Here is a 27,739-nt window from a genome sequence, read left to right on the forward strand (position 1 = left end):
TAACTGGGAGGGGGGCAAACCAGATTTTTTTTGACATAAAAGCCAGCCAGCCAAAAATATATAATTTTGTCCTTCACGGAGCCGGTGTGTAAAGAGTGAGCGCTATTTTCCTTCTCCCCCTCCTCCTCTCCCTCCTCCTCCTCCTCTTTTTCCTCCTCCTCCTCCCTAAGTGTACAGACAGCATCACATCACCTGGTTTGCTTCTGAGAAACAGCATCTCTCCTTTTCAGGGACCAGAGACTCAGAGAGAGGAGACGTTCTAATGAAGTCTGCTTGATACCCCAAAATAAAATAATAAATTTTGGCTCTTGTCCCCTCCTCCCACCCCCACCCCCTCAACCCTGTGTGAGATGTTGGGTTTCTTCTTCATGAGACATTGTTGAGAAGTCGCAGTGGTTGGAGAGGCGTAGGGGGCAGACTACCTCTACTCCCCCCACACCCCCCTTTTTTCTCTCTGGGAGGAGGAGGAGGGGAAGGGGGCTTGCAGAGCAAGCGATGGATGAGGAAAACATGACGAAAAGCGAGGAGCAGCAGCCTCTGAGTTTGCAAAAAGCCTTACAGCAGTGCGAGTTGGTCCAAAACATGATAGACCTGAGCATCTCCAACCTGGAAGGGCTTAGGACCAAATGTGCTACTTCCAACGACCTCACACAAAAAGAAATCCGGACCCTGGAGGTAGGTGTTGCCTATGGAAAGAAAGCCATCCTTCCTTCCCTCCCCCTTCTCCCCCACCATCCCCTTTCCCTTGATTCTGTTTGTTGGGGGTGGGGTGGGCGGGTGGGAGGGTAGCAAGGTGGGCACGATTTGGTCTCCTGTGATTTATCTTGCAAAGCCTGCACTGGGTGTCCCTTTACTGTACTGCTGGCGTCGGCGCTTGGCTGGGTGGTGGGAGGAGTAGTAGTAACTGTTATTCTTTATTATTATTCTTGCGGTTGTGGTTATCATTCGCTTCCTCTTTGAGGAGTGAGTTCTCCCTTTTTTCCGCTTGTGAATTTGTTTATATGCCACGGGGGCTTGCTTGTGTGCTGGGTAAGACATTAAGGCGCTGCAGAGAACCCACGTGACCTTGCGCATTCTGCAGGTGGTCAAAAGGTGCTTTTTGCTCGCAGAATGGGGCTGCCTGTAAAGATAGACCTCTTCTTTTTCGGTCTCCTTCCCAGCCCCCCTTTTGCTCCTTGGATTTGGTTTGTTTGTTTGCTTGTTTGTGTTCAGTAATATACATGTCAGGAGGCAAGATGCATGAGAAAGAATTCCCCATTGAGCTACCCATTTCCAATCAAATCATTTTGATGCAGGGAGCTGTTGCAGGCCTGAAACGTGTTTTAAAAAAAAAAACAAAAAGAAAAAACTAAAACAACCCTGGATCAGCATACACAGGTGGTGTGGGAAAATACTCTGAATCTTGGTGGGACCGTGCAAAAAGGGGTCAGCAGTTTTATCTTTGGCGTGTTGTAACATTCTCTCCAACAGAACTTGAGGGGGAGTTTGAAGCAATTTCGTGGGGGGATGGGGGGGTGGATGCAAAGTTACTCAGAAAGAAGATGGCAGAAATTATTTCTTCCGAAGGCCATCTGGTCAAAGGAAGAAGGTTTCAAGAGCTTTAGAAAATGCCTGGCGTCCACGTAATCATTGAGCATCCACGTTGTTCGAAACATCTCTAGGGTTCGACTCACATCCCTCCCTCCAGCCGGCCCCGTGCTACGCATGGCTTGATTAAATTTGGGAACTCCCATTAGCTGGCACTTGCTGAGGGTGGTGGCCATGGGGCTGGGAGGCAAGGAAGGTGGTTCTCCCTGTGGTGAGGCGGGCGTGTGCAGAGCTGGGATGGCCACTAGTTTCCAGCCTGTGTGTTTCCAAGGCCTGAACTCTTTAATCCCTACTGAACCTTTTAGCCCTTGTGCCCCCGTTCTAGCCTGGATGAGCATCTATCTCTGGTTCACTTTCAAGTCTTCCTTTTTCCTCCGTGGTTTTAAATTTGGCCGCATGTCAGCAGGCAGGAAGGTCACCAGTTTGAAAGTGGAGTGTGTGTGTGTGTGTGTGTGTGTGTGTATTGAGTATATGCTATTTGCTCCCCTAGAATGCATCTCTGTGTGCACCTGTCATCTGGGAAAATGATCGTCAGAAATGAAAGAACGTAAGTATCAAGGGGTAGCAGAGGCGTGGGAATTCTGTGGGGAGGCACAGGTATTTTCTTTCTCGGAGCTTTGGAGAGCCGTGTAGGCTAGGACTCCGCTGATGGAAGAAAAAGTGTGGGATGCCCTGGCCCAGCCTTCTGTCTCTGTCTGAGCAGTGCCCAAGAGAAGATTCTGTTCAGAATTGCGTGTTGTAAATAAATAACCCAAAAGGGCCACCGGAGGTCTCTTCTGTTCCTCTGAGTCAGGAGTCCCAAATGCTAGTTTGTGTATTACTATGTAAGTTTCTCCAGTTTTCTTTTCCTCTTTCCAGCGTGCTCCATCCTCTGAGAGCTCCCTGGATCATGGTGATTGTTGCAGTGGGCCATGGATTCCATTGCTTCTTTTCTGCCTAGTGGTTTTCTTTTTAAACTGGGGGATGTGGTCATTGGTATGGTGGGAAGTGACAGTTACTGGGAATGCATCTGTTGTTAGTTTCCTAATCCCAGTATGCCACAGAGTGTGCCCACAACTTTATCCATATTGCCCAAGAAAGGATCTTGAGCAATTATGCCAGTTTAGGCTTCTTAGGTCTAGGGTGGGGCCTCTGGGGAGGAGCTGATGCCTTAGGGTCCAGCCAAGTCCTGCCAAACCTCACATAGGTTTTGGATCCACAGTTGTTGTTTTTAAATCCCAGCAGTTGTCAAACTTTATATATCAGAACCACCTGAGGGAGCTTATTAAAAATGCAGATTCTCAGCTTCTAATCCCAGAGATTCTAATTCAGTTGGGATTGGAGGGGGCCTAGGGATCTGCATTTAGTAAACGGTCCAGGTGTTTCTGATGCATGTTTTCATATTGACACTTCGAGAAAGACTAATCTAATAGGAGATAGAGACCATATTTCAGCTATTCAATGATGACATCTCCCTGCTCACAAACACTAAAGAAAGTAGTAAATTGAACAGACCATCCCTGAAAACCTTGCCTCTACCCCTGTGGAAACAAAAAGCATCTGACATGGACTTAGTCTCCAAGAAGCGTACTTTCATGATGAGGGAGACAAGGCTAATAATGTGTATGTGGGATAATGATAAAGTCCAAACAGTAATATGGGAGACAGCGTGTGGGTCCGTTAGGAATGTGTTCAGCTGCATGAAATGGAAAATCCACCCAGCGTGGTTAAGCAATTAATGGTTTAGTTTTCTCAAGTAGCAAGACGTCTGGAGGTATGTAGCTGCTTGAATTGGCTCAGTGAGTTAATGACATTGGGGCTGATGTCTTTGTGAATTCTCATGGCCTCTTCCTTATGGCCACAAGATGGCCCCTGAAGCTTTAGCCATCACACCCAGGTTCAAGGTAGGGAAGAGGGGGCACCAGGTGAATAGGAAGGAATAAAGGCTTCATATCTTTGTTTGGTTTCCGCCGGACACCTCTGCCTTACTACCCCTAAGGTGATGTTTCATTATGTCTTCTTTGCCAGAACTGGGTCAGATCACTTGTCCGAGCTGCAAGGCAGTGGGGATACCATCGTGACTGGTTTAGATAGTTGCAGTCCATTTCCTGGTTTGACCTGTTGCTACTCCATACAAAATCAGGGTTGTGCTAGCATGGAAGAAGGCATGCAGGGACATTGGGTGGACAGCCAGCAATGCTGGCCACAGTACGTTACCAGGAGGTACTTTGGCAGAGAAGCAAGGTCATGAGTTTTGGAGTTGGACCGATGTAGTTTGGCATTCTAGCTTTCCTACTTACTTTATCTTGGCCTAGTGATTTAAATTTTCTGACCCATGGTTTCATTTTTGGCAAAAATGGCAGTGAAGGAATAACATTACCTACCTCAGAGGTGGTGGTAAGGATGAAAAGAGGTGAGATTTTCAAGGGTCTAATGCTATCTGTAGCCCAGCGCCTGCAGGTGCTAAATAAATGATAGCTTCTTTGATGGTGATGATTAGCATTACATGGTGTAGAGTAGATGATACAGAAGGGAACAGCTCAGACTGGAGGGAGAGAAGAAGGAGCTTGAGCAGCATTTCCAAAGTATGTTCTGTGGAACCCTAGCATTATCATTCTTTCAACAAATACTGAAATCCTGGCACTGTACTAGATGCTGGTGGTCAACAAGTATTCTGAAGACAAAATAAATCCCATGGTTAACACATTTGGGAAAGGTTGAGGTAAGCAAAAGAGATAGGTATCTTGACTGCAGGACTTCTCAGAGCCTTTAATGTGCTGTATTTGTACATTGTGACTCCAAGAGAGGGTAGCGTCTGCGGTGTTTCCTTTTTCCAGAGACATCTCTTGGGCTTGATGTTCCATAGAATGCACCCAGGGAAACATGTGACGAAGTGGTTAGGGAAGCATCCTTGATTGGGGAGCTGGGGACCCTGAATGGAGTGAGGTATGGGGAGTGTTTAAATTGCAGCGGGTTGGGGGAGCTCTCTGGGCCAGAACAGCAAACCGGATGGAGGCATTCTCCTTCCTTCAAGGGGCAGCGTACAGGCCGGCTGGCCCAAAATGGAGAGTACCTGGTAGAGTGTCATAGGAAACGAATTCAGGTTACAAACTCCTGGGGTGTAACTCAGGATCGGGAAGTCAGACAAACAGTTTCATCCCTTTGAGAGGGGAGATAGAAATCTTCAAAGGTTTTGGAGTGAGTACAATTAAAAAATTGTTTAAAGGTTAGTCTGATGGCAGCCTGCAGCAGGGACCAGCAAACTTTTTCTGTAACGGGACAGATAGTAAATCGTTGAGGCTTTGTAGGCCATGTGGTTTCCATCACAACCACTCAGCTCTGCTGTTGTAGCCTGAAGCAGCCACGGACAACCCAGAAATAAACGTTTTCTAATAAAACTTCATTTAGGGTCCCTGAAATTTGAATTTGATATAATTTTCACATGTCACGAAATAGTATTTTCCTTCTAATTTGTTTTTTACATTTAAAAATGTAAAAACTATTCTTAGGTTTCGGGCCTTAAAAAAACAGGTGGTGGGTCAGACTTGGCCCGTGGGCTGTAGTTTGCTGATCCCTGATTTATAGGGTGAGAAATGAACCTGGAGGCACAGAGGCCATCTGCAAGGTGAGTGAGTGGCACTAGGGCTGGTGGGCACTGGCCACGTGCAGCTGGTACTGAGTTGGGTTCTATTTCGGTTAAATTACAAGTGGAGGTGAATATCAGGGATTGGGTCGGGGGATGGCTAAGTAACAGAATCTCCTATACAGCGAGGGTGTTCTAGCCATCACATATCTATTATTTGTTCTTTATCTGTTCCATCTCAATTACTGATTATGGTTTGAGAGACCATACCTAGACTTAATTAAGTTTGGGAAACTGGACCTCAGACAATAACGCATTATTTTCAGTGATGCTGTGGGTTGGGATTGGCTGGGCAGTTCTTTGGCTGGTCTTGCAGATCAGTAGTTGTGGTCATCTGGCAGCTCCACTGAGGCTGAATGGTCCAAGATGGCCCTATTCATGTGGCTGGTGGTCGGCTAGTGATTGGCTCAGGCACCTCAGTTCTCTTCTACATAGCCTCTCCAGCAGGACAGCCCAGATTTCTTTCTTTGTTTCTTCCTTCCTTCCTTTCTTTCTTTTCTCCCTTCCTTCCTTTCTCTCTCTTTTCTTCCTCCCTCCTTCCCTCCCTCCCGCCTTCCTCTTTTCTTTTTCTTTCTTTTTCTTTCGTTTTCTTTTTCTTTCTCTCTTTCTTTCTTTCTTTCATTTTCTTTTTCTTTCTTTCTCTCTTTCTCTCTTTCTTTTTCTTTCTTTCATTTTCTTTTTCTTTTTCTTTCTTTCTCTCTCTTTCTCTCTCTTTCTTTCTTTCTCCCTCTCTTTCTCTCTTTCTTTTCTCCCTTCCTTCCTCTCTCTTTCTCTCTCCCTTCCTTCCTTCCTCTCTCCCTCCCTTTCCCTCCCTCCTTCCCTCCCTCCCTTCCTTCCTTCCTTTCTTTCTTTCTCTCTCTTTCTCCTCTCTCTGCCTCTTTCTTTCTTTCATTGAACTACAGTTTATTTACAGTGTCCAGATTTCTTACATGGTGGCAGCGGCAGTGTTCCAAGAAGGCAAGCTCCAGTTCATAGCCTGTCTTAAGCCTCTGCTTCTGTAACTTTTGCTAATGTCCCACTGGCCAAAGCAAATTATGTGGTTGAGCCCATCGTCAGTGTGGGACTTAGTATCCAAGGGTATGGATTCCAGCAGGTGTGGTTCATTGGGGGCCAGTGAACAATCTAATATAACTGAATCACAGCTATGGAAAAAATCCAAAATAAAACCAAAAGAGCATGGGAAAGAGAGGAAGGGGCATGGGATGATCAGCAAAGGCCCCCTTGGGGAGGTTTTACTGACTTGAGGAAGCAAGCCATGAAATATCCGGGGAATGCGCAAGTCAGAGGGAACAGCAGGTGCAAAGTTCTTGGGTGGGACGACGTTCTACATGTTTTGAGAGCAGCAAGGAGACCACTGCGTTTGTTGCAGGGTGAGCGGGGAAGGGGTGAGGGGCATGAGTGGGAGGCAGACGCAGGGCCCCAGTCACACACGGCTTGGCTGAGATACTTGTACTTTGTTCTAACTATGCAAAGGGTGGGGGACTGACTTATGTAAAAGCTCCTTTTGATTGCTGCAGGGAAAGTAGACTATAGGGGAGAAGAATGGGAGCACGGAGACAAATTGGGAGGTTAGTATGGGAGTCAAAGCCAGGAATGACTGCTTTTTTTTTTTTTTTTTTTTTTTGGCGGTATGTGGGCCTCTCACTGTTGTGGCCTCTCCTGTTGCGGAGCACAGGCTCCGGACGCGCAGGCTCAGCGGCCATGGCTCACGGGCCCAGCCGCTCTGCGGCATGTGGGATCTTCCCGGACCGGGGCACGAACCCGTGTCCCCTGCATCAGCAGGCAGACTCTCAACCACTGCGCTACCAGGGAAGCCCGGAATGACTGCTTTTGATGCAAGTGACGGTGGGGAGATGGAGCAAGTGGCCGGTCACAGACGGTCACGTGCATGGGAGGTGCGCGTGAATCGGATGTCGGGGGTGAAGGAAAATAAAGAACCGAGGATTATTCCTACGTGTTTGGCCGAAGAACTAAGTGAATGGCGGTGTCATTATCTGAAGTGTGAAGACCGGGGGTGGATTAGGTTGGGCTTGACAATGAAGTCCTGTTTAGACATTTACGTTTGTGAAGTAGACAGTTGGGTATGTGAGCCTGGAGATTTGATGAAGGCTAGAGATACGAGGTTCACTTAACATGTCAGGAACATCTTTTCATCTTATTAAATAGTATTTTTAATGGCTGCATAGTGTTACATGGCTGTTGCATAATTTATCTAACATATAATTCTGTCAGATGTGTATGTTTATCATGTTCCATTATTATAAATAATACTGTAGTAGACATCCTTGTGGCTTGTAGTCATCACTGTCTTCGATTCCTAGAAGTGAAATATTGCTGGATCCAAGGATATGCAAAGTTTCCAGACTTTTGATAGGTTTTGCCAAATTACCTTTCACCCACCGTGTGGGAAAGGGCCCGTTTTTCCCTATCCTCAGTCTGGATTTATGTTTTGTTTTATTTTTTGGTTGCCTGTGGTTTGATGACCAAGAGCTCTGGGTTAAGGAGGCAGTTGTCTTAGGCCCAAATCTCGTCTTTCCTGTTTGCACTTGGGAAGGACCTGGGAACCTGCGTTGGTGAGAGCAGCACATGGTTTTCCATGCACAGCACCCAGCCTGCGGCGACCCAGCCTCTGCCTTGTTCTCATAGAGGCATGGGTGGGATGTGGTCTCAAACTTCTGAGTCAGCGGCCAGAGTTATTTCTGAAGGGTTCGCTGCCCCCTCTGGGGTTTTAGGGTGGGCTCTACTAGGGAGCTCTTAGCCTTCTTCCAACGGGCAGGAAACTGAGGACTCTTCCTCCTCTCCCTGAGGACGGGTCATTTTCTGGGCTCCCCTCTCCACCCCCCTCGCCGGGCTCCACCTTTTGGGACCTCCCTTCCCCCTTGCTGCTCTGGAGCTGGGGAATGGAAGGTGTTCCGAAGCTGAGGAAGCCGATGGTGGTGGGGGGACATGGCAACTGGGAGGGAGGCTGGAGAAGCTGAAGGGTGGGGAGGGAGAAGGGACAACAGTGGGAGAAAAGCCAGAGCGTAGCGTCATTTTCTTGGGCAGGGTTTCTATGACCCTTGGAATGTCTCTCCGGTGGGGAGTGACCGTAACTGTAGTTGTTCCTGTTTTACAAGTCAGTGGACTGAGGTTTAGAGTCACTGATCTGACCCAGACTGCAAATTCAGGCAGCCACGGGTCCAGGAAGAGGTTGACTGCTCCTCCCTGGAGTCCCCAGAGGTGGCCTGGCCTGGAACAAAAGAAAGCAAAGATGAGAGCAAATAGAGGCGAAGGAGGAAGCATAGGTGATAAGGGCAGTGTGATCAGAGGTGAGAGCTGTGGGATTAATGAGAATCTTAGTGATGGAATACTCTGTCACTCATGTGCCCTCATTGGTGACCGCGCCAGATGATGATTGAAGAGAAATACAGAACTGATGGAGACAAAGTAGGGCATCTACAGAGACAAGGAAAGATGAGAAAAAGAGAGGGAGACATTTTATTTTTTTTATTATTATTTTAAAGAAAGCCTTATTTATTTAATTTTGGCTGTGTTGGGTCTTAGTTGCAGCATGCACGTGGGATCTAGTTCCCCGATCAGGGATCAAACCTGGGCCCCTTGCACTGGGAGCGCGGAGACTTACCCACTGGACCACCAGCCAGGGAAGTCCCCAGAGGGAGGCATTTCAGACCTGAGAGGTCCAGTATGCCAGCCACTTGCCACATTGACTATTAATCAGTTGAAATGTGGCGAGCTCTATTTGAACTGTGCTATTATTATAAAATACCCACCAAATCCCAAACTCTTAGAATGAAGAATAGAATGCAAAATATCTCATTGGTTTTCTTTTACATTGACAACATGTTGAAATGATGCTATTTTAGATATATTGGGTTAAATAAACTATGTTAAAATTGATTTCACCTGTATCTTATTTTTTCCCTGAGGCTATTAGAACATTTTAAATGACACAGGCAGCTCACTGTATATTTCACTTGGTCAGCGCTGCTCCTGAGCATCGAGGTGATTTCTGTGTTTTGCCATAATGGAAATCTTGTTCTTGATAAAGACTGAAAGCATGGGCCCCCTGGAGTTTCTAGGCAGCCATCGATTAAAGCTGTGGATGCGTTCCAAAGATGGATGCCTTCGATTTCCCTGGACCAGGAGAAAAATGAGATGAAGACTCAGAAATAATAACATAATTGAGTCCCTGGAAATTTGGGGGTGGGTGCTCAAAGCAGTAGAGCCAAGTAGTTGGGAGGGTGTGGACTACACAGTAAGACTGCTTGGATCCCAGTCTGAATTCAGGATCTACTAGCTAAGTAACCCTGGGCAAGTGAGCTCTCCTTCCTGAGCCTCAGTTTCCTTGCTTATAAAATTGGGACAGTGTTTTACATGGGGTTGTTACGGTGATTCAATGGAATCATGCATTAAAAAGCCGAGCAAAGTGCCCGGCACATAGCAAATGCTTAATAATTGTTCGCTTTGGCGGTTTTGATGATCATACTCTCTGTAGCTTGTCATAAGGAGGTTAGGGTGCTTCAGCCCTGAGTGGTGGGTGGGGTGTTTCAGCCATCCAGGGAGGTACCAGTTCATTTATTCGGTCATTGTTAACTGAGCCCCCAGTGTGTGAGAAGCAGGGAGAAGGCGAAGCCCATGGAGGCCTTCTATGGGATAATGGCACACCTGCTGGGCTGCAGGTGACATAAGCGAACAAGATTCTCATACCAGGTCTGCATCTTCGAACTGCTCACAGATGACTCACTTCCCATCAGTGCCTGGCAGGCTTTAGTCTTTAAACCATTTGCTTGTCATAGACTCCAAGTTGGATAACAAAATGCCAGTTATGGGGTTGGGCCTTACAACTCCTGAACTTGTCTCAAGCTTGTGCAGTAAAGAGAAAACTCAGAAGCTGTGATATCCAAGTGCTTCAGAGGACCCTAAGAGGCTGTGTAGGACCCCCTCCTGCCCAGTGTCCAGCTTTGGCTTTGTGATTTGGGGGGAGCACTACTTCACAAAGCAGCCTTTTAAAAAATGCATTTTTTGGGCTTCCTTGGTGGCGCAGTGGTTGAGAGTCTGCCTGCCGATGCAGGGGACACGGGTTTGTGCCCCGGTCCGGGAAGATCCCACATGCCGCTGGGCCCGTGAGCCATGGCCACTGAGCCTGCGCTCCACAACGGGAGAGGCCACAACAGTGAGAGGCCCGCGTACCACAAAAAAAAATAATAATAATAATAAAAAATAAATAATGTATTTTTTTGTGGTAAAATGTATATAACATGAAATTTACCGTTTTAACTATTATTTTTAAATGAGCAATTCAGTGGCATTAAGGACATTCATGGTGTTGTGCAACCATCATCACTATCCATCTGCAGAACTTTTTCATCACCCCAAATAGAAATTCTGTACCCATTAAACAATATCTCCCCCTGCCCCCAGCCACATGGTTACCTCTATTCTATCTTCTGTCTCTATGAATCTGACTATTCTAGGTACTACCTCATGTAAGTTGAATCGTACACTATGTGTCTTTTGTGTCTGGCTTCTTTCGTGTAGCACAATGTTTCTGAGGTTCATCGATGTTATAGCATGTATCAGTGTTTCATTCCTCTTTATGGCTGAATAATATTCCATTGTATTGATAGACCAAGTTTTGTTTATCCATCCTGTGTTGATAGACACTTGAGTTGTTTTCATCTTTTTTTTTTTTTTTTTTCTTTTTGCGGTACGCGGGCCTCTCACTGTTGTGGCCTCTTCCGTTGCGGAGCACAGGCTCTGGACGCACAGGCTCCGGACGTGCAGGCTCAGCGGCCATGGCTCATGGGCCCAGCCGCTCCGCGGCACGTGGGATCCTCCCGAACCAGGGCGCAAACCCGTGTCCCCTGCATCAGCAGGCGGACTCTCAACCACTGCGCCACCAGGGAAGCCCCCTGTTTTCATCTTTTGACTACTGCGAATAATGCTGCTATGAACATTATTGTACAAGTATCTGTTTGATTCCCCGCTTTGAATTCTTTGGGGTTATGTATCTAGGAGTGGAATTGCTGGGTCCTATGGTAATTCTGTACTTAATTTTTTGAGAAACCTTCATACTGTTTTCCACAGTGGCTACACCATTTTATATTTCCACCAGCAATGTGCAAGGTTTCCAATTTCTCTACATCCTTGGCAATACCTACTATTTTCTGGTTTTTTGACTATAGCCATCCTAGTGGGTATGAAGTGGTATCTCATTGTGGTTTTGATTCACATTTCCCTAATGACTAATGATGGTAGGCATCTTTTCATGTGCTGATTGGCCATTTGTACATCCCCTTTGGAGACATGTCTATTTAAGTCCTTTCATAAGTCAGCCTTTTGATATGGGTGAGTTATAAAGGTTAGAATTATCCTCCTTCTGTTGGCTTGGATCTACTCTCTGATGTCTTTTATCCTTTGGTTCTACTCTTTGGAGGAGAGCGAATAAGGCCCGTCCTTCCTTTGGCTGACAAAAGTCTCAAGTAGAGTTTGCATTTAGATCTGGAACCTACCAAGTAGAGACAAGAAATAGCCACGTCCACAGATTCCTGACAAGTCTCCAACCCAAATTTTGCAGCCACTGTTTCCCTGCTTTGTCCTGTATGAGTTCCGTTCTTACAGAATTTTGGATTCTGGGGTCTCTGGCGATGATAAATTTCCCTTTGCCTGTGCACCAATCCTACCCAGAGTATCATGCCCATCAGAAATAGTCATGAGTGTGTCTCTTTGTGCCCATCCACAAAGGCCCTGCAATGGTGCCTTGGGCAGAGTTGGGTGGCATGCACTTGAGCAATGAGGCGAATAGACAGGTATAAAAAAGAACCCATCAGGTGGGGCATCCAGGGGCTTCATTTTTATTAGATAGGAGGTAGAGCAAGGTTAGATGCCCCTTTTTATGTTTTTATGCTTATCTGACTTGGAGAAACAGTGCTTTGTGATAAACCCAAAAAATAATATTATCCTTTTAATATGTTGCTATACTATTATTTTAATATGTCGCTGGATTTGATTTGTTAGAATTTTGTTGAGGATTTTTGTGTCTGTTCATGAGGGATATTGTCTGTGGTTTCCTTTTTCATACCATCTTTGTTTAGTTTAAGTATCAGGGTAATTAATACTGGCCTTATAAAACGAGTTTGGAAGTGTTTCCTCTACTTCTGTTTTCTGGAAGAGACTGTAGAATTGGTGTTATTTCATCTTTCAATGCTGATAGAACTCCCCAGTGAAACTATCTGGACTAGAGATTCATTTTAATTTAATTTTTTTGCGGAAGGTTTTAAACTACAACTTCAATTTCTTTAATTTATTCTTGGGTGAATTTTAGGACTTTGTGGCTTTCAAGGAATTGGTACATTTTTTTTTTTTTTTCTTTTTGCGGTACGCGGGCCTCTCACTGTTGTGGCCCCTCCCGTCGCGGAGCACAGGCTCCGGACGCGCAGGCCCAGCGGCCATGGCTCACGGGCCCCGCCGCTCCGCGGCATGTGGGATCCTCCCAGACCGGGGCGCGAACCCGTGTCCCCCGCATCGGCAGGCGGACTCTCAACCACTGCGCCACCAGGGAGGCCCCAGGAATTGGTACATTTTATCTCAGTTGTTCGATTCCCATACGCAGCGTTGTGCACAGTATTCCCTTATTATCCTCTTGTGTCTGTGGGGTGTACAGTAGTATCACCTCTTTCATTCCTGATGTTGGTCATGTATATTCTTTCTCCTTTATTCTCTGTTAGTCTGGCTAGAGGTTTATCCATTTTAGCCATATTTTCAGAGAACTAATTTTTAGCTTCATTTATTTTCTCTATTTTTCAGTTTTAACTGTTACTAATTTTTGTTCTTCTTCTTATTTCCTTTCTCCTGCTTGCTCTGGGTTTATTTTGCTCTTCTTTTTTCTATTTTCTTGAGGCGGATGCTTAGATGGTTGATTTGAGACCTTTCTCCTTTTCTAATATAAGTATTTGTTGCTGTAAATTTCCCTTGAAGGATTACTTTAACTGCATCCCACAATTTTTTTTTTTTTTTTTTTTTTTTATTTATTTATTTTTTTATGGCTGCGTTGGGTCTTTGTTGCTACGCATGGGCTTTCTCTAGTTGCGGTGAGCGGGGACTACTCTTCGTTGCGGTGTGCAGGCTTCTCATTGCGGTGGCTTCTCTTGCTGCAGGGCACAGGCTCTAGGTGCACGGGCTTCAGTAGTTGTGGCTCGCGGGCTCTAGGGTGCAGGCTCAATAGTTGACGCTCACGGGCTTACTTGCTCCACGGTATGTGGGATCTTCCCGGACCAGGGCTCGAACCCATGTCCCCTGCATTGGCAGGTGGATTCTTAACCACTGCTCCACCAAGGAAGTCCCCCACAATTTTTGATATATTATATTTTCATTTCCCTTTAGCTCACGGTATTTTATAATTTCTTTGGAGGCTTTTTCTTTGATGCATATATTCATCAAATTAAATGATATTTGATGTCATTTAATTTCCAAGTATTGGGGATATTTCCTGTTATCTTTGACGAACAGTTTAATTCTATTATGTCAGTGAACACATTTTATATTATTTTAATTCTTCGAAAATGTTTAAGGTTTATTTTATCACTTAGACCATATTCTCTCTTGGTGAATGTAGCAGGTATACTTGAAAAGAATGTGAATTCTGCAGTTGGTGGGTGAAGTGTTGTATAAATGTCAATTAGATCCAGTTGGTCGATAGTGTTAAGTCCTCTATATCCTTGCAGATTTGCTCTCAAGTTTTATTGATTACACAGAGGGGAATGTTGTCCACTTCTCCTCGTAGTTCCATCCCTTTTTGCTTTCATGTATCTTGAGCTGTTTTGTTAAGTGTATATGCATTTGGGATGGTTGTTTTCTTGGAGACTTCACCCTTCATCATTATGTAAAGTTACTATTTATCCCTGGTAATTTTCCTTGCTCTGAAAACTATTTTCTTTGATATTAATATAGCCACCCCAGCATTTCTTTTTTTAGGTTTTTAAAAGTTGAGGTAAAATTCACATAACATAAAATTCACCATTTAAACTCTTTTGAAGTATACAACGGAATGCTTTTTAATATATGTGCAATGTTGTGCAGCCATTTCCCCTATCTAATTTTAGAACATTCCCATTACCACACATGCAAAAACAAAACAAAACCCCCCCAACAACCAAAAAACCAAAACTAAACCTTGTACCTATTAGCAGTCAATTTCAATGTTCCTGTCCTCCATCCCCTGGCAACCATTAATCTATTTTCTGTTGCTATGGTTTTTCCTAGTCTGGGTATTTCATAAAAATGAAATCATACAGTATGTGGCCTTTTATGTGTGGCCCCTTTCACTTAACATAAAGTCTTCAAGGTCCATCCATGGTGTAACACGTATCAATAATTCATTCCTTTTTATGGCTGAATAATATTCCATCGTATGGATAAACCCATTTTGTTTATCTGTCCGTCAGTGGACATTTGGGTTGTTTCCACCTTGTGGCTATTTGTGAATAGTGCTGCCATGATTATTTGTTTGGTTAAGAGGATGGGGGCATTTGGGGAGGAAACTGTTTTGCTTCTGCTAAAAACTAAAGAAACGTGTCCCCAGGTTCAGGCTGCCATGCAGTTAGGAACTCTAGAGCTGGAAGTTCCTTCCACACCCTTTGTGGTTGTACATGATGGTCTCTGTGACATTTCCCTGGAGCTCTTGCAGGTACTCGGTTGGCTCTTCAGGTTACACATGCCAGGTGATGAGTTGTTCACACTGACTTCAGAAATGGAACTCATTAAATAAAATAGTCTTTTAAAAGACATTTATAGCCATTAAAGCAAAGCATATTCACTCTAGAAAAAAATAGAATATGCATTTAATCCAAAAGAAAAATGAACACACGTATAATCCCACCACCCGCAGATCAGCATTGTTAACATCTTGTTATAGAGTCTTATAGGTTTTTCTGCATGCAAACATGTACCTTCATATGACTTTTAAGAACAACTATATTTTATTTATTTCATAGTCTCCTCTTATTTGTTTCTTTTTCCTCTTAAAATTTGACTTAAGACATGAATGTCTTTCCCTGCCAAAACCATTTTTTAAATAGCATTTCAAATGGCTGGTAACACTCCAGCATAAAGATGTAGCATAATTGAGTTAAACAACCCCCTTTAGTGAGTTAGATTATTTCTGGTTTTTTGCTCTCATAAACACAGCCTTAGTGACTACTTTTGAAATGAAGTCTTTGTAAAGCATTCTTATTTGTTTCCTTAAGAAATATACCTAGAAGTAGAATTACTGCGTGCTTGTAAAGCTTTTTCTCACATATGGCCAAATGGTCCTTTAGGAAGAGTGTACCCGTTTATAACCCTCTCAGACTTTACGAGAGCAGAGTTTGTGGCTTTGCATCTTCAGGAATGACAACTGTGAGAGGTAAATATTTCCAGCAAATCTGTGACTTAATGAAAAATATGTAAAGTCACTTTACTAGTGAATCCACTTGTGATGAGCTAAGAAACTTGGGGCGGGCTTGGTTTTTAAAAATATATACTTTCAGTTGAAATAAATACAGAGTTAGAATCATGTCAATGACAAGGAAGCCTAATTTAAGATGAAATTTTTCTGAAGTGACATCAGAAAGGGATGGGAGTTTTACAGATGAGGCTGTGTGATTTCCAGGGATCACACAGTCAGTTGTTTTCTGGGACCAGGCAGGGAACCCACAGAAGAAAAATAGGCGAGGGGCAGGATACTTGGGAGGAGACATAAGGGTCACAGTGAACTGGAGAGCAGATGTCAGTGTTACCAGTGGGTCGTATGTAAGCCTCATTTTATCATGGAATTTCCATTTTCCAGCAGAACTCAGAAATCAAAACTATAAGTAAAAAGCAGACATTGACTCATTATTATCTGATTAAGAACCTCACCATTCTTTCCCTTAATATGTTTAAACAGCGTTGGATAAGGAAGAGGAAGGTACAGATAATCAGTGCTATTGAAGTAATGTCTCACTGCTGTTTCAAATGGTTTTTTCTAATCCTACCCATCCATAAGTTGAAAAAATTGAGGTTGTATTGTTTAGTCTGGAGAAGATGGGGTAACCAACTACTTGTTGATTTTATGATATTTGCTTATTGGGGGGCTGTTTCAATCACCAGTGAGGGCAAAGTTAGAGATATGACTGAGACCAGACAATCACACACACACACACACACACACACACACACACACACACACACACACACACACTTCAAACCTATACAAAGGTAGGGAGAATAGCATAATGGACCCTTATGTACCCATCACAAAAATTCAACAAGTATCAAATTATGGCCAATCTTCTCCCCCTACCCCATCCTCCCTGGATTATTTTGAAGCAATTCCTAAGACATCGTAGCATTTCATCCTCAAATATTTCAAATGTATATTTCTGTTAAATACCAGGTGCTCTGTTTGAAGCATAACCAGACTCCTATTATCACACCAATAATTCCTTAGTCAGATATTTCTCTAAACAACAAATCAAAGTATTTATACACAAAAGAGAGCTGTACTTCTCAAAGCAGCCATGGTAGAAGGCATCTGTCTTGTCCCAGCTCTGCTGGCGTTACTTAAGACATTCTTGAAAACCATCTTCAGAGTCACCTTACAAGAAAACAAGCCTCTTTATTTTTTTCTTGACCCTAAATGGTGGCTTTCAAGATGGAAGGCTACCATCTTGACTTGGCTTGACCCACTTCTGATGACTTTTGTCCCTTTAGAGCAAATAAATAGGCACTCAAAGAACAAGCCGTGTTGCCACTGAAGATTCTCCTGACAGCATTCTGGGCACCGTGTCTGGGAGGAAACTCAAGGAGAAGAGTCATAGCTTTGATGTTAGGATAAGCCTTCAGCCATTTCCATTGTCTACCCTGAAAGGGGACCTGGTTGATTAGCTTCAACATTCATTCACTCATTCATTCATTCCACTTCGTGTTAAATGCATTAGACATACAAAGGAGACTGGAACAACGTCTTGCCCATATGGGGCTTAAGATGTATAAATATGTACAGCACATAAGGTACTGTTCTGGGTACTGGGACCTGGAATATACTGCCTCATGGATCTAGTGATATGATGTTAAAGCTAAGACCTGAAGGACAATGGAGTTACCTTGAGTTGAGGAAAGGCTGTTCCAGGCAGAGGGACAGTATGTGCAAAGGCCTAGAGGTAGAAGACAGCCTGGGTCTTCTGAGGGACCAGATGGAGCCCAACATGGCTGGAGTACCGAGTGCTTCAGGCCCATTTGAAGGCAAGGGGATGGGGCAGCACTTTTTCCTTTCTCTGAACTGGGCTCCTTTGCATCTTCTTCCTGCCTCCTCTCCTCCTCCTTATAGAAAAATGAGGCCGTCTCATTTGCCAAATCGAATAAAACTCTCTATGATCACCATTTCTGAAATACAATCTGAAAGCATAACATGAGTTTTTTGGTTCCCTAAGGTGGAGGCAGGTTCTTTAACTCCATAACAAACACAAGCCATCCCATAATAATAACAGATGGGCAAGGCCTTGAGAAGGGTGGGCTGGAGGGAGGGAAAATAAAGCCAGGAGAGAAAGAGGTGGTGAAATGGAAATACGTTTTCAATCCCATGCTTTGTGGTTTATCATTAACAGCAGTGCAGAAAACGTCTCCACAGAGTTATAAAAAGTTCATTAGTAGCATGCTACAGGTCCGAGAAGCTGGTCATTGATCAGATTAACGATAATGAGAGCAGTCTTATATTAACTCAGATTAAGAGGAGGACTCTTCCCCCTACTATTCAGTCATACATGTATAATCACATTTCCTCACAGCCAGTCGCCCTTAGTTTTCTGCTAAGATGGGAACTAGGGTCTTTGCAAAGGTAGAACCAGGACGGCAGAGGGTAGGCTGAGCCCAGATGCCACCTTGAACCTTGGGTCTGATGGAGGAAGAGTCTCTGGACCCTCCCCTGTGCTCCAGCTTTTGTCTAATCTCCCGGAGGCTGCCCTCCTATTTTTCAGACCTGTTTCCTTCCTCCTGGGCCTGCGTTATCCCAACTCACGATTTCCTACTGTTGAGCCCATACAACATGCCATGCGATGTTCTAGGTGCTAGGGATACATCTGGGTGTAAAACAGGCAAAGAGCCCTGATGTTGGGTAGCTCACATTCTAGTTGGTGGAGACAGACAGTAAATAAACATGAAGAAAAGGAAATGTCGCCTTTTCCACCTTCATGGAAAAGGTGACATTTGAGCAAAGACTTCAAGGAAACAAGGGAGCCATCCATGAATCTGTCTGGGGCAGGGGAAGAGCCCTTAGAGTGAGGCAACAGCTCGTGCAAAGGCCCTGAGGCCTTGGAGGAAGCGTGTGTGACTGGAGTGGAGTGTTGAGGCTCTCGTGCAAAGGCCCTGAGGCCTTGGAGGAAGCGTGTGTGACTGGAGTGGAGTGTTGAGGCTAAGGTCAGAGCAGCAGAGTGGGACCAGATCAGTAGGGTCTTTTAGACCAGTGTAAAGATGTTTTACTAAGTGCATGAGGTGCACTGGAGGATTTTGAGCAGAAGAGTAACATGATCTGACTTGAGTTTGAATAGCATCCTTCTAACTAATAGACTGTAGGGGGCAAGAGTAGAAGCAGGTAGATGACTTCGAAGACTATCATGGAGAGAGACGATGGTGGCTCACACCAGGCTGGTGAGCCGTGGTTGGATTTTGGATATATTTAGAAATTACAGCAAATAGGATTTCCAGATATTTTTGACCCTGCCTGTTGATTGATGTAAAAAATGATGGTGTTTACTGGTTACGTTAACCCGAACTCTTTTGGTCGCAAGTGACAGAAACGTACCTCAAATTGCTTATGCAAAAAGTGGGAGGTCTTTGGCTTATGTAACTGAGAGGTCTATGGGTCATTATTAGCTTCAGCATGGCTGGATCCAGATACTTAAAGAATACAGGCAAGGGCCTCTATCTCACTCACCTCTCAGCTCTGCTTTCTTTCTCTGTTGCTTTCTTTCTATCACTTTTTGCTACTATGGAGGAAGAGCCTCGTTATTTCCCAGGAGCTGCAACAAATGTCTGGGGTATCCTTTTCACTGGTCAGGCTTGATTCATTTCTCTACTCCTCCTCTCTACAGGAGGGCACAGCATTCTCAGAGATCGATCCTGGAACCAGGGCGGAAGGTCAGCTCTTCCCAAGCTTCATGGACCAAGCAGGGGTGTTCTAACCAAACCTCCCTTGGATGGAGGGAACACTAGATTCTGTTGTCCCAATCCTTAATCCAGGATTCCAGCAAATGTAGGAAATTCTGAGGAGGGTATAAGGAGCAAAAGGGTAAAACATACCCTGGGAATGTCAAGATGCTCATGGTGGGGTGTTTCAGAGATTTTTTAACTCAGTGTTCACAAAATCAGTGGATTTACCTAATAGCCTTACTCTGTGAGTCTACTCTGGGACCAAGAAACTTTGCTTCCAGTGTGTTCTCATGACTGGCTTCCCTTTCAAGGTGGGCCATATATCTCTCATGGGACAGCGAGTAGATGGAGAGCTAGAACACAAGGTATGGGTCCCAGCTCCGCCACCCTGTTGCTGCTGATTTGGGCAAATTACATAACTTTACTGAGCCACAGAGGATATTGGCAGGATCAAAGGACAGACACTTTTTAAAGCGCTTGGGGGAAATTCCCTAGTGGTCCAGTGGTTAGGACTCTGAGCTTCCACTGCAGGGGGCGCGAGTTCAATCCCTGGTCAGGGAACTAAGATCCTGCATGCCATGCAGCGTGGCCTAAATAAATAAAATAAAATAAAATAAAATAAAATAAAGCACTTGGGAAACTGGACCCACAAGTCAGGGCCTTGGCTGTATTGTTTTGTGTTTGCTGATCATGAGGTTGCCAGATAAAATATAGGATGCTCAGTTAAACTTGCATTTTAGATAGATAATGAATACTTTTCCAGTATATGTATGTCCAAATATTGTATAGGACATACTTACAAAAATTATCATTGTTTATCTGACATTCAGATTTAGCTAAATATTCTTTTATTTGCTAAACCTGGCAGTGCTGGGTGATCATGACAAGGGAAACGTGTTATTCTTACTGATTGCTCATGAGTATCTCCTGACAAACAATTCCTGCGAGGACCAGGAACATTCTCTAAACTGTAGATATCACTAGTGTTTTCAGATTGGACATGAATGAACTTTTTGTTCTCTTTTTGGACTATGGGTTTATGGCTAAGTTTGAATTCTTGAATTTGACTATGTCAAATTCATGTATGTCCATCCTATAATACCACATTTTGAAATTCTCATTTTAAGATAGGTTTAAGTTTTGGGTAACAGTGTTGGCTCTTCCAGTTATGAGCCATAACCTTGGGCTTAATCTTCTCTGTGTCTCAGTTTTCCCATCTGTACAAATAGGAAGATGACAGTACTTAACTCATAATGTTGTTATGAGGATTGGATAATATATGCAAAATGTTTAGCTCAGTGTCTAGCACATAACAAGAGCTCACTAAGTGTTAGCTGCTGCAGTTATGGCAAATCTCTAGAAATTAATCTGGCTGGTCCAGAATAATTTGTGTTTGGTTTTCCAAATTAACTGCTCAGCTGCATGTGGAAAATTTGGGATTGAATTGTCCTTATGGTTCGGGCTTCATGCTTACCAGATTGAACCCTTGAAGCAGAATAACAAGGTGCAGTCTTGAACTTGACATATATGGGCAACTATGAGCTCCAAACTGGGGGAAGGGGGAGAAATGAGGAGGGAGAACTAACAGTGATTTGGACTGTTGTTCCTAGGCTTGGTGGGCATGATTTTGGCAGTCTTAGCTCAAGATTTTGCCCCAAATTCAAGCAGGCATGCCCTGTTTAGCAGGGGTGTTGGGTGTAGGAGCATGACTTGGATCCAGGCCATGGAGATGTGCTCCTTTTTGAGTCATTTTCTGCAGCTCCTGTTTCTAACTATTTCTGTCCATTCCTCACCTGCAAACCCTGGGCAAATGCCGGGGTGGAGTACAGATGAGCCCATGGTCATCAGAAGTGTTTGAGGGCTGCCCAAGATCAGGGTCTGGACAGGGCCCGCCCAAGGTTCATGCTGTGTGTTACGCATGCTTCTTTCTCCTCAGGATTATTTAACATGGAAATGTTTTCAAGCTTGGTGTTTTTATCCAAATGCCGTTGTGAGAGAAAAGTTTTTAGATGATTGTGGCAGACATAGCGGCTGAAGTCTCTGCTCTGCAAGACTCTTGTAGCTTCTTACAAAGAGCATGCTTGGGGGCTATGAAATTTCAGAGGCAGATCAAAATGTGCTGGTGCATACTGAATCCTAAGCACTCACCTGAGCTTCAGGTACATGGCTCCCCACAGTGTGGCTCACAGACAGGTGGCATCGGTGCCACTTGGGAGCTGGTTAGAAAAACGCAGAGTCTCAGGCTCTGGCTCAGATTAATTGAATTGCATTTTAATACAATCAGGTGATCTGTGTACACATAATCTAATCCTTAGAACAACCCCAGTATTATTGATTCCATTAAAATTTTTTCTTGTGGTAAAATATACGTAATATTTATTATTTTAACCATTGGTAAGTGTACAATTCAGTGATGTTAAATACATTTACAGTGTGGTGTAATCATTACCACTGTTTATACCCAAAACTTTTTCATCATTACCAAGAAAAACTCTGTAACCTCTGTTCTACTTTCGGTCTCTATGAATTTGCACATTCTAGGTATCTCATATAAGTAGAATCATACAATATTTGTTCTTTTGTGTCTGACTTATTTCACTTAGCATAATGCCTTTCAGGTTCATCCATGTTGTTATGTGTATCATCACCTCATTCCTTTTCAGGTCTGCATAATATTCCATTATATGGAGAGACCACATTTTATTTATCCATTCATCTGTTGATGGACACTGATGAGTTGTTCCTGCCTCTTTTTTTTTTTTTTTTTTTTGCTGTACGCGGGCCTCTCACCGCCGTGGCCTCTCCCGTTGCGGAGCACAGGCTCCGGACGCACAGGCTCAGCAGCCATGGCTCACGGGCCCAGCCGCTCCGCGGCATGTGGGATCCTCCCGGACTGGGGCACAAATCCGTGTCCCCTGCATCGGCAGGCGGACTCTCAACCACTGCGCCACCAGGGAAGCCCCCTCCTGCCTCTTTTAAAAAAATATTTATTTATTTGTTTGTTTATTTATTTATACTATGCTGGGTCTTAGTTGTGGCATATGCAAGGTCTTTGTTGCTGCATGCAGGATCTTTTAGTTGTGGCATGTGGGCTCCTTAGTTGTGGCATGCAGGATCGTTAGTTGTGGCATGCAGGATCTTTTAGTTGCAGCATGTGGGCTTCTTAGTTGTGGCATACGGGTTTCCTAGTTGTGGCATGAGGACTCTTAGTTGCAGCATGCATGCAGAATCTAGTTCCCTGACCAGGGATAGAACCCGGGCCCCCTGCATTGGTAGTGTGGAGTCTTACCCACTGGATCACCAGGGAAGTCCCCTGTTCCTGCCTCTTGACTATGGTGAATAATGCTGCTATGAATATTCATGTACAAATATCTGTTTGTACTTTCCCTGCTTTCAGTCCTTTAGGATGTATTCCTAGGAGTATTAACTCCATTTACACATGAAGAAATTGAGATGCAGAGATGTGAAGGGACTCGTCTCAAGTCACACAGCTGCTGGGTGGTGGTGCTGGGTTTCTGCATTTATTTGGTCCCTTCCATTGAACCCAGAGGCCACATGCATCCTTAAAGAGAAAGACAAGTGTTTTTCTTCCTTTCTAAGGGATGTCAACATGGCCTGGTGATAAATATTGGGCTTTGGGGTCTTCCAGATCTGAGTTCACATCCCACCATTTGCTCTTGCTAAGTTTAGTGTCTTGGACACATTACCCATCCAGTCTTAAGCTCTATTTTTTTAATCTGTAAAATCAAAACGCCTACAATGGAAATTGCTGTGAGAACTAAATGGGAAAAAGTAATTCAAGTGCCTGGTTGTAAATATTCAACAAATATTGTTTACCATTAAAAATAAGGAGGTTCCAGGGAATTCTCTGGCAGTCCAGTGGTTAGGACGCCACGCTTTCACTGCCGAGTGAAATCCCTGGTCGGGGAACTAAGATCTCACAAGCTGTGTGACGTAGCCAAAGAAAAAAAAGGGGGGGGGGTTCCTTACAAAATTAAACATAGATATACCATATGGTCCAGCAATTTCACTTCTGGGTGTATACCCAACAAGATTGAAAGCACGGACTCAAACAGATACTTTTACATGAATATTCATAGAAGCATTGTTCACAATAGCCAAGAGGCAGAAACAACCTGTGTCCATCAATGAATGAATAAATAAGCAAAATGTGGTATAGCCGTACAACGGAATATTATTTTGCCATGAAAAGGAAGTACTGATAAATGCTACAACATGGATGACCCTTGAAAGCATTATGTTAAGTGAAATAAACCAGACACAAAATGATTAATACTGTCCTTTTCCACTTTTTTTTTTGTGTGTGTGTGGTACGCGGGCCTCTCACTGTTGTGGCCTCTCCCATTGCGGAGCACAGGCTCCAGACGCGCAGACTCAGCGGCCATGGCTCACGGGCCCAGCCGCTCCGCGGCATGTGGGATCCTCCCAGACTGGGGCACGAACCCATGCCCCCTGCGTGGGCAGACAGACTCTCAACCAGTGCGCCACCAGGGAAGCCCCCCTTTTCCACTTTTATGAGATACCTGGCATTGTCAAATTCATAGAGGCAGAAAGTAGAATTGTTGTCGTCTGGAGCTGGGAGAGAGGGAAATGGGGAGTTACTGTTTAACGGGTACAGAGTTTCAGTTTGGGAAGATGAAAAGATTCTGGAGACGGATGGTGGTGATGGTTGCACGACAATATGGATGTGCTAAACTGTACACTTAAAGATGGCTAAAATGAGATATTTTGTTATATATATTTTACTACAGTATTAAAAAATGAAGAAAAGGAAGAGAAGTACTTTTCCAGGTACTAATTTTTTTCTGGTATGCCCTGATTACCTTGCTTTCACATACCAGTATTTGATTGGTGTCCAGGAAAGGCTGGATCCTTTTTTTTCTTTATGATATAATGATGATAAAAACATTACCCATAAGTGATCAGGGTTGTTATTGGGTGCTGACAGTGTGCCAGAGACTAGGCAAAACCCTTTCCATATGTTATTCTATTTTCATATGCACAACAACCCCGAGAGGTAGGTGCCATCATATTTGACACATGAAAAAACTGAGATCAAATAACTTTCCCGAGGACACACAGCTAGTCACTGGTGGAGGCAGGATTTGAGAGCCTCGGGACCTGCTGACCTACAGGCCAAGCTGTGCTGCATCCCCAAGGTAATCTACAAAGGGCACCCTTAGGTCGTAACTGTGCCCCTATGTTGCAGGAAGAAGGTAGGTGGTGGAGTTCATTGGGCCATCTCTGCCAGGAGCAGGGCCGTCTGTGGCTTTCACTACCAGTGGCTGCTGAGTGATATTTCTCCTCTGGGTGGGAATGAATGCATGACAGGGGAAAGAATGTTCAGGGAGACTTCCTTGGTGCCAGAAAGAGCTCTTGGGAACAGCACCAGTAGAGTCCCTCCCAGGAGAGATCAACCAGTTTCCTCTGTTTAAAGCAGCCCTGATATATGCAAATCAAACTTATAATTCACCTCCAAAGCAGCAGCTTCCAGATTCCTAACTGAGAGATGCTAATTAGGAATTATGGAGCGTTCGTCATCCTTGGGGTGCTTTGCACATGATGTTCGGTGCTCACAGCATCCTTGTCAACAAGTTATCAGGACTTCTGTTTGTAGCAGAAAACAAGACAGGCTAGTGAAGCTTTGCCTGGTTCCCTAAGAAGGAAACCAAGGCAAGGATGGGGAGACAGCTGATTTTTCTTCTGTTTTCTCTGTTGTTTACTTCCAGATCTATATGAGAAAGATAGATGGGCAGCCAGTACTTTGTTTCTGAAAAGGCTACGTTGGGCAGTGTCCCAAGACGGATAAGCACACACTTCAGAATCAGCCCTGGGTTCAAATCTCAGGTTTGCTGTTAATTAGCTGTGTGTCTTTGAACAACTCTTGTCAGTTTCATCATCTGTAAAATACAGATAATAACAGGACCTTCCTCTCAGGGTTAGGATTTAATCAGATAATACATGTAAAATGCCTTATATCAGGCATGCAGGAAGTAATAATATTAATAGCTACTGCTGTTATCATTATTATATAGTTATTATTATGTAAAATACTACCATGTGTTAAAAATTGTCAGCATTAACTATCTTTTCCTTTAAGGAGTAAGGTAAATAGGAGACAATTTATTTAGTTTTTTTTAATGGAAAAATTTAACAGATCAAACAGTAATCAACATTTTGCTAATCTTGTTTCATGTGTGTGTGTGTGTGTGTGTGTGTTTTGGAGTATTTTAAAGCAAATCCCAAAGGTTGTAGACTTTTATCTGTAAATACTTCAGTATGCACCTCAAACAGGTTAAGCCTTTTGAAATAATATAACTACAAAGCTGTTAACCACAGCTTACAAAATAAAAACGAATTTCTTAATATAATTTAATACACAGTCCATGTTCAGATTTCTCTAGGTGTTTTTTTTTTTTTTTTTTTTTTTTCCTTTTTGCGGTATGCGGGCCTCTCACTGTTGTGGCCTCTCCCGTTGCGGAGCACAGGCTCCGGACGCGCAGGCCCAGCGGCCATGGCTCACGGGCCCAGCCGCTCCGCGGCATATGGGATCCTCCCAGACCGGGGCACGAACCCGTATCCCCTGCATCGGCAGGCGGACTCTCAACCACTGCGCCACCAGGGAGGCCCTCTCTAGGTGTTTTGAAAATGTGTTTGTGCAGTTGATTTGTTTGAATCAGGATCCATATGAGGATCTTATATTGCATTTGGTTTATGTGTCTCTTAAGTTCTTAATCATCATCGTTCCTGCTCCTTTTTTTCCATGTTACTTATTTGTTGATGAAGCTGAGTCATTTGTCTTGTAGAGTTTGCATGCTTCCTCAGGGTATGGTTTAACTTGTCCCTATATCCCCATGTTTCCTGTCAAATGATAGCTAAATCTAGAGGTGTTTGATTAAGTTCAGGCTTATTTATTTATCTTTTGCAAGAATACTTCATAGGTGATACTGAGTATTTTGTAATGATCACACCAGAAAGCACACAACATCTGGATATTACACTTTTAGTGATGTGAACATCCATCTAGCAGGATCATGTGCTGTCAACCTGATGTATGCATTATGTGTCCCAACAGTCTTTCACCTAATGACTGACATCCACTGATGACCATATCTAGATCCTTTATTCCATTAGGGGGTTGCAATATCATGCTTTTCTAATTCTGTCATTCCTTCTGCATTTTAAGCTAGAATTATTTTATAAATAACTTTTGCATATCTCCTATATGGTTACTCTGAAATCCAGTTTATATGAAGAAGCAGGATAAATGTTGATTCTTTCCCTTTACTTACCAGTTTTTCAAATGCAGAGTTGGTAAAAATGGCCAGTGATTGTTTTTTTTTTTTTTTTTTTTTTTTTTTTTTTTTTTTGCTGTACGCGGGCCTCTCACTGCTGTGGCCTCTCCCGTTGCGGAGCACAGGCTCCGGACACACAGGCTCCGCGGCCATGGCTCGCGGGCCCAGCCGCTCAGCGGCATGTGGGATCCTCCGGGATCGGGGCACGAACCCGCGTCCCCTGCATCGGCAGGCGGACTCTCAATCACTGCGCCACCAGGGAGGCCCAGCCAGTGATTGTTTTAAAGAACACTATTTTGAAATCATGGATTAAAAAAAAATTTACTTGATGTGTTACAGCCCATTGTAGCCATTACTGTTTTTGAAGCTCAAAATGCCCCATCTTTGCCCATTCAAGGCCACTTTAAGTTGTCTCCCAAGTTCTTCGGACATGGTCTCAGTTGTCTTGAATGGCCTCCATGCCTTCTGTCCCGACAAGTTGTGCCAGAATTCTTATTTTGTTCCCCAGACCTGAAATCAGTCACTTCTCAAAGAAGCCCTGATTCCTTTGAGAGAAAATGATATTTAGAAACCACAGGTGGGCACTGGGGGTGCTCATTGCTACTGGGTTATCATTTCAGTAGATAGAAGATACATTTTTTTTTTTTTTTTTTTTTTTTTTTTTGCGGTACGCAGGCCTCTCACCGCTGTGGCCCCTCCCGCCGCGGTGCACAGGCTCCGGACGCGCAGGCTCAGCGGCCATGGCTCACGGGCCCAGCCGCTCCGCAGCATGTGGGATCCTCCCGGACGGGGCACGAACCCGCGTCCTCTGCATTGGCAGGCGGACTCCCAACCACTGCGCCACCAGGGAAGCCCAAGATACATATTTTTTAGAGAGAGAAAAATGAATTCATAATTTAAATCTAAGATTATGTGATTTTACTTAGCTTTTGATTTTATATTTGTATCTCATTTCTCTTAAGCTAAGAATTTTGGTTTCTAACTTTATTGACCTTAATACTAATTATATATGTTTCAAAATAGTGATATTTATACTGCTACTATTGACTAA

General features: G+C 44.0%; 1 protein-coding gene across 1 annotated transcript in view; it reads left to right on the plus strand.

Annotated features, from left to right (window-relative positions):
• Window positions 1-495: 495 nt before the first annotated feature.
• The window catches only part of KSR2 (kinase suppressor of ras 2), a 400,863-nt gene continuing 373,619 nt past the window's right edge, over window positions 496-27,739 (plus strand). Inside the window, exon 1 of the mRNA XM_060119067.1 lies at window positions 496-675. Within this exon, the coding sequence (XP_059975050.1) occupies window positions 496-675 (180 nt within the window). The remainder of the gene's footprint in view (window positions 676-27,739) is intronic.

The sequence above is a fragment of the Mesoplodon densirostris genome, chromosome 15, assembly GCF_025265405.1.
Source record: "Mesoplodon densirostris isolate mMesDen1 chromosome 15, mMesDen1 primary haplotype, whole genome shotgun sequence".
Lineage (NCBI taxonomy): Eukaryota > Metazoa > Chordata > Mammalia > Artiodactyla > Ziphiidae > Mesoplodon > Mesoplodon densirostris.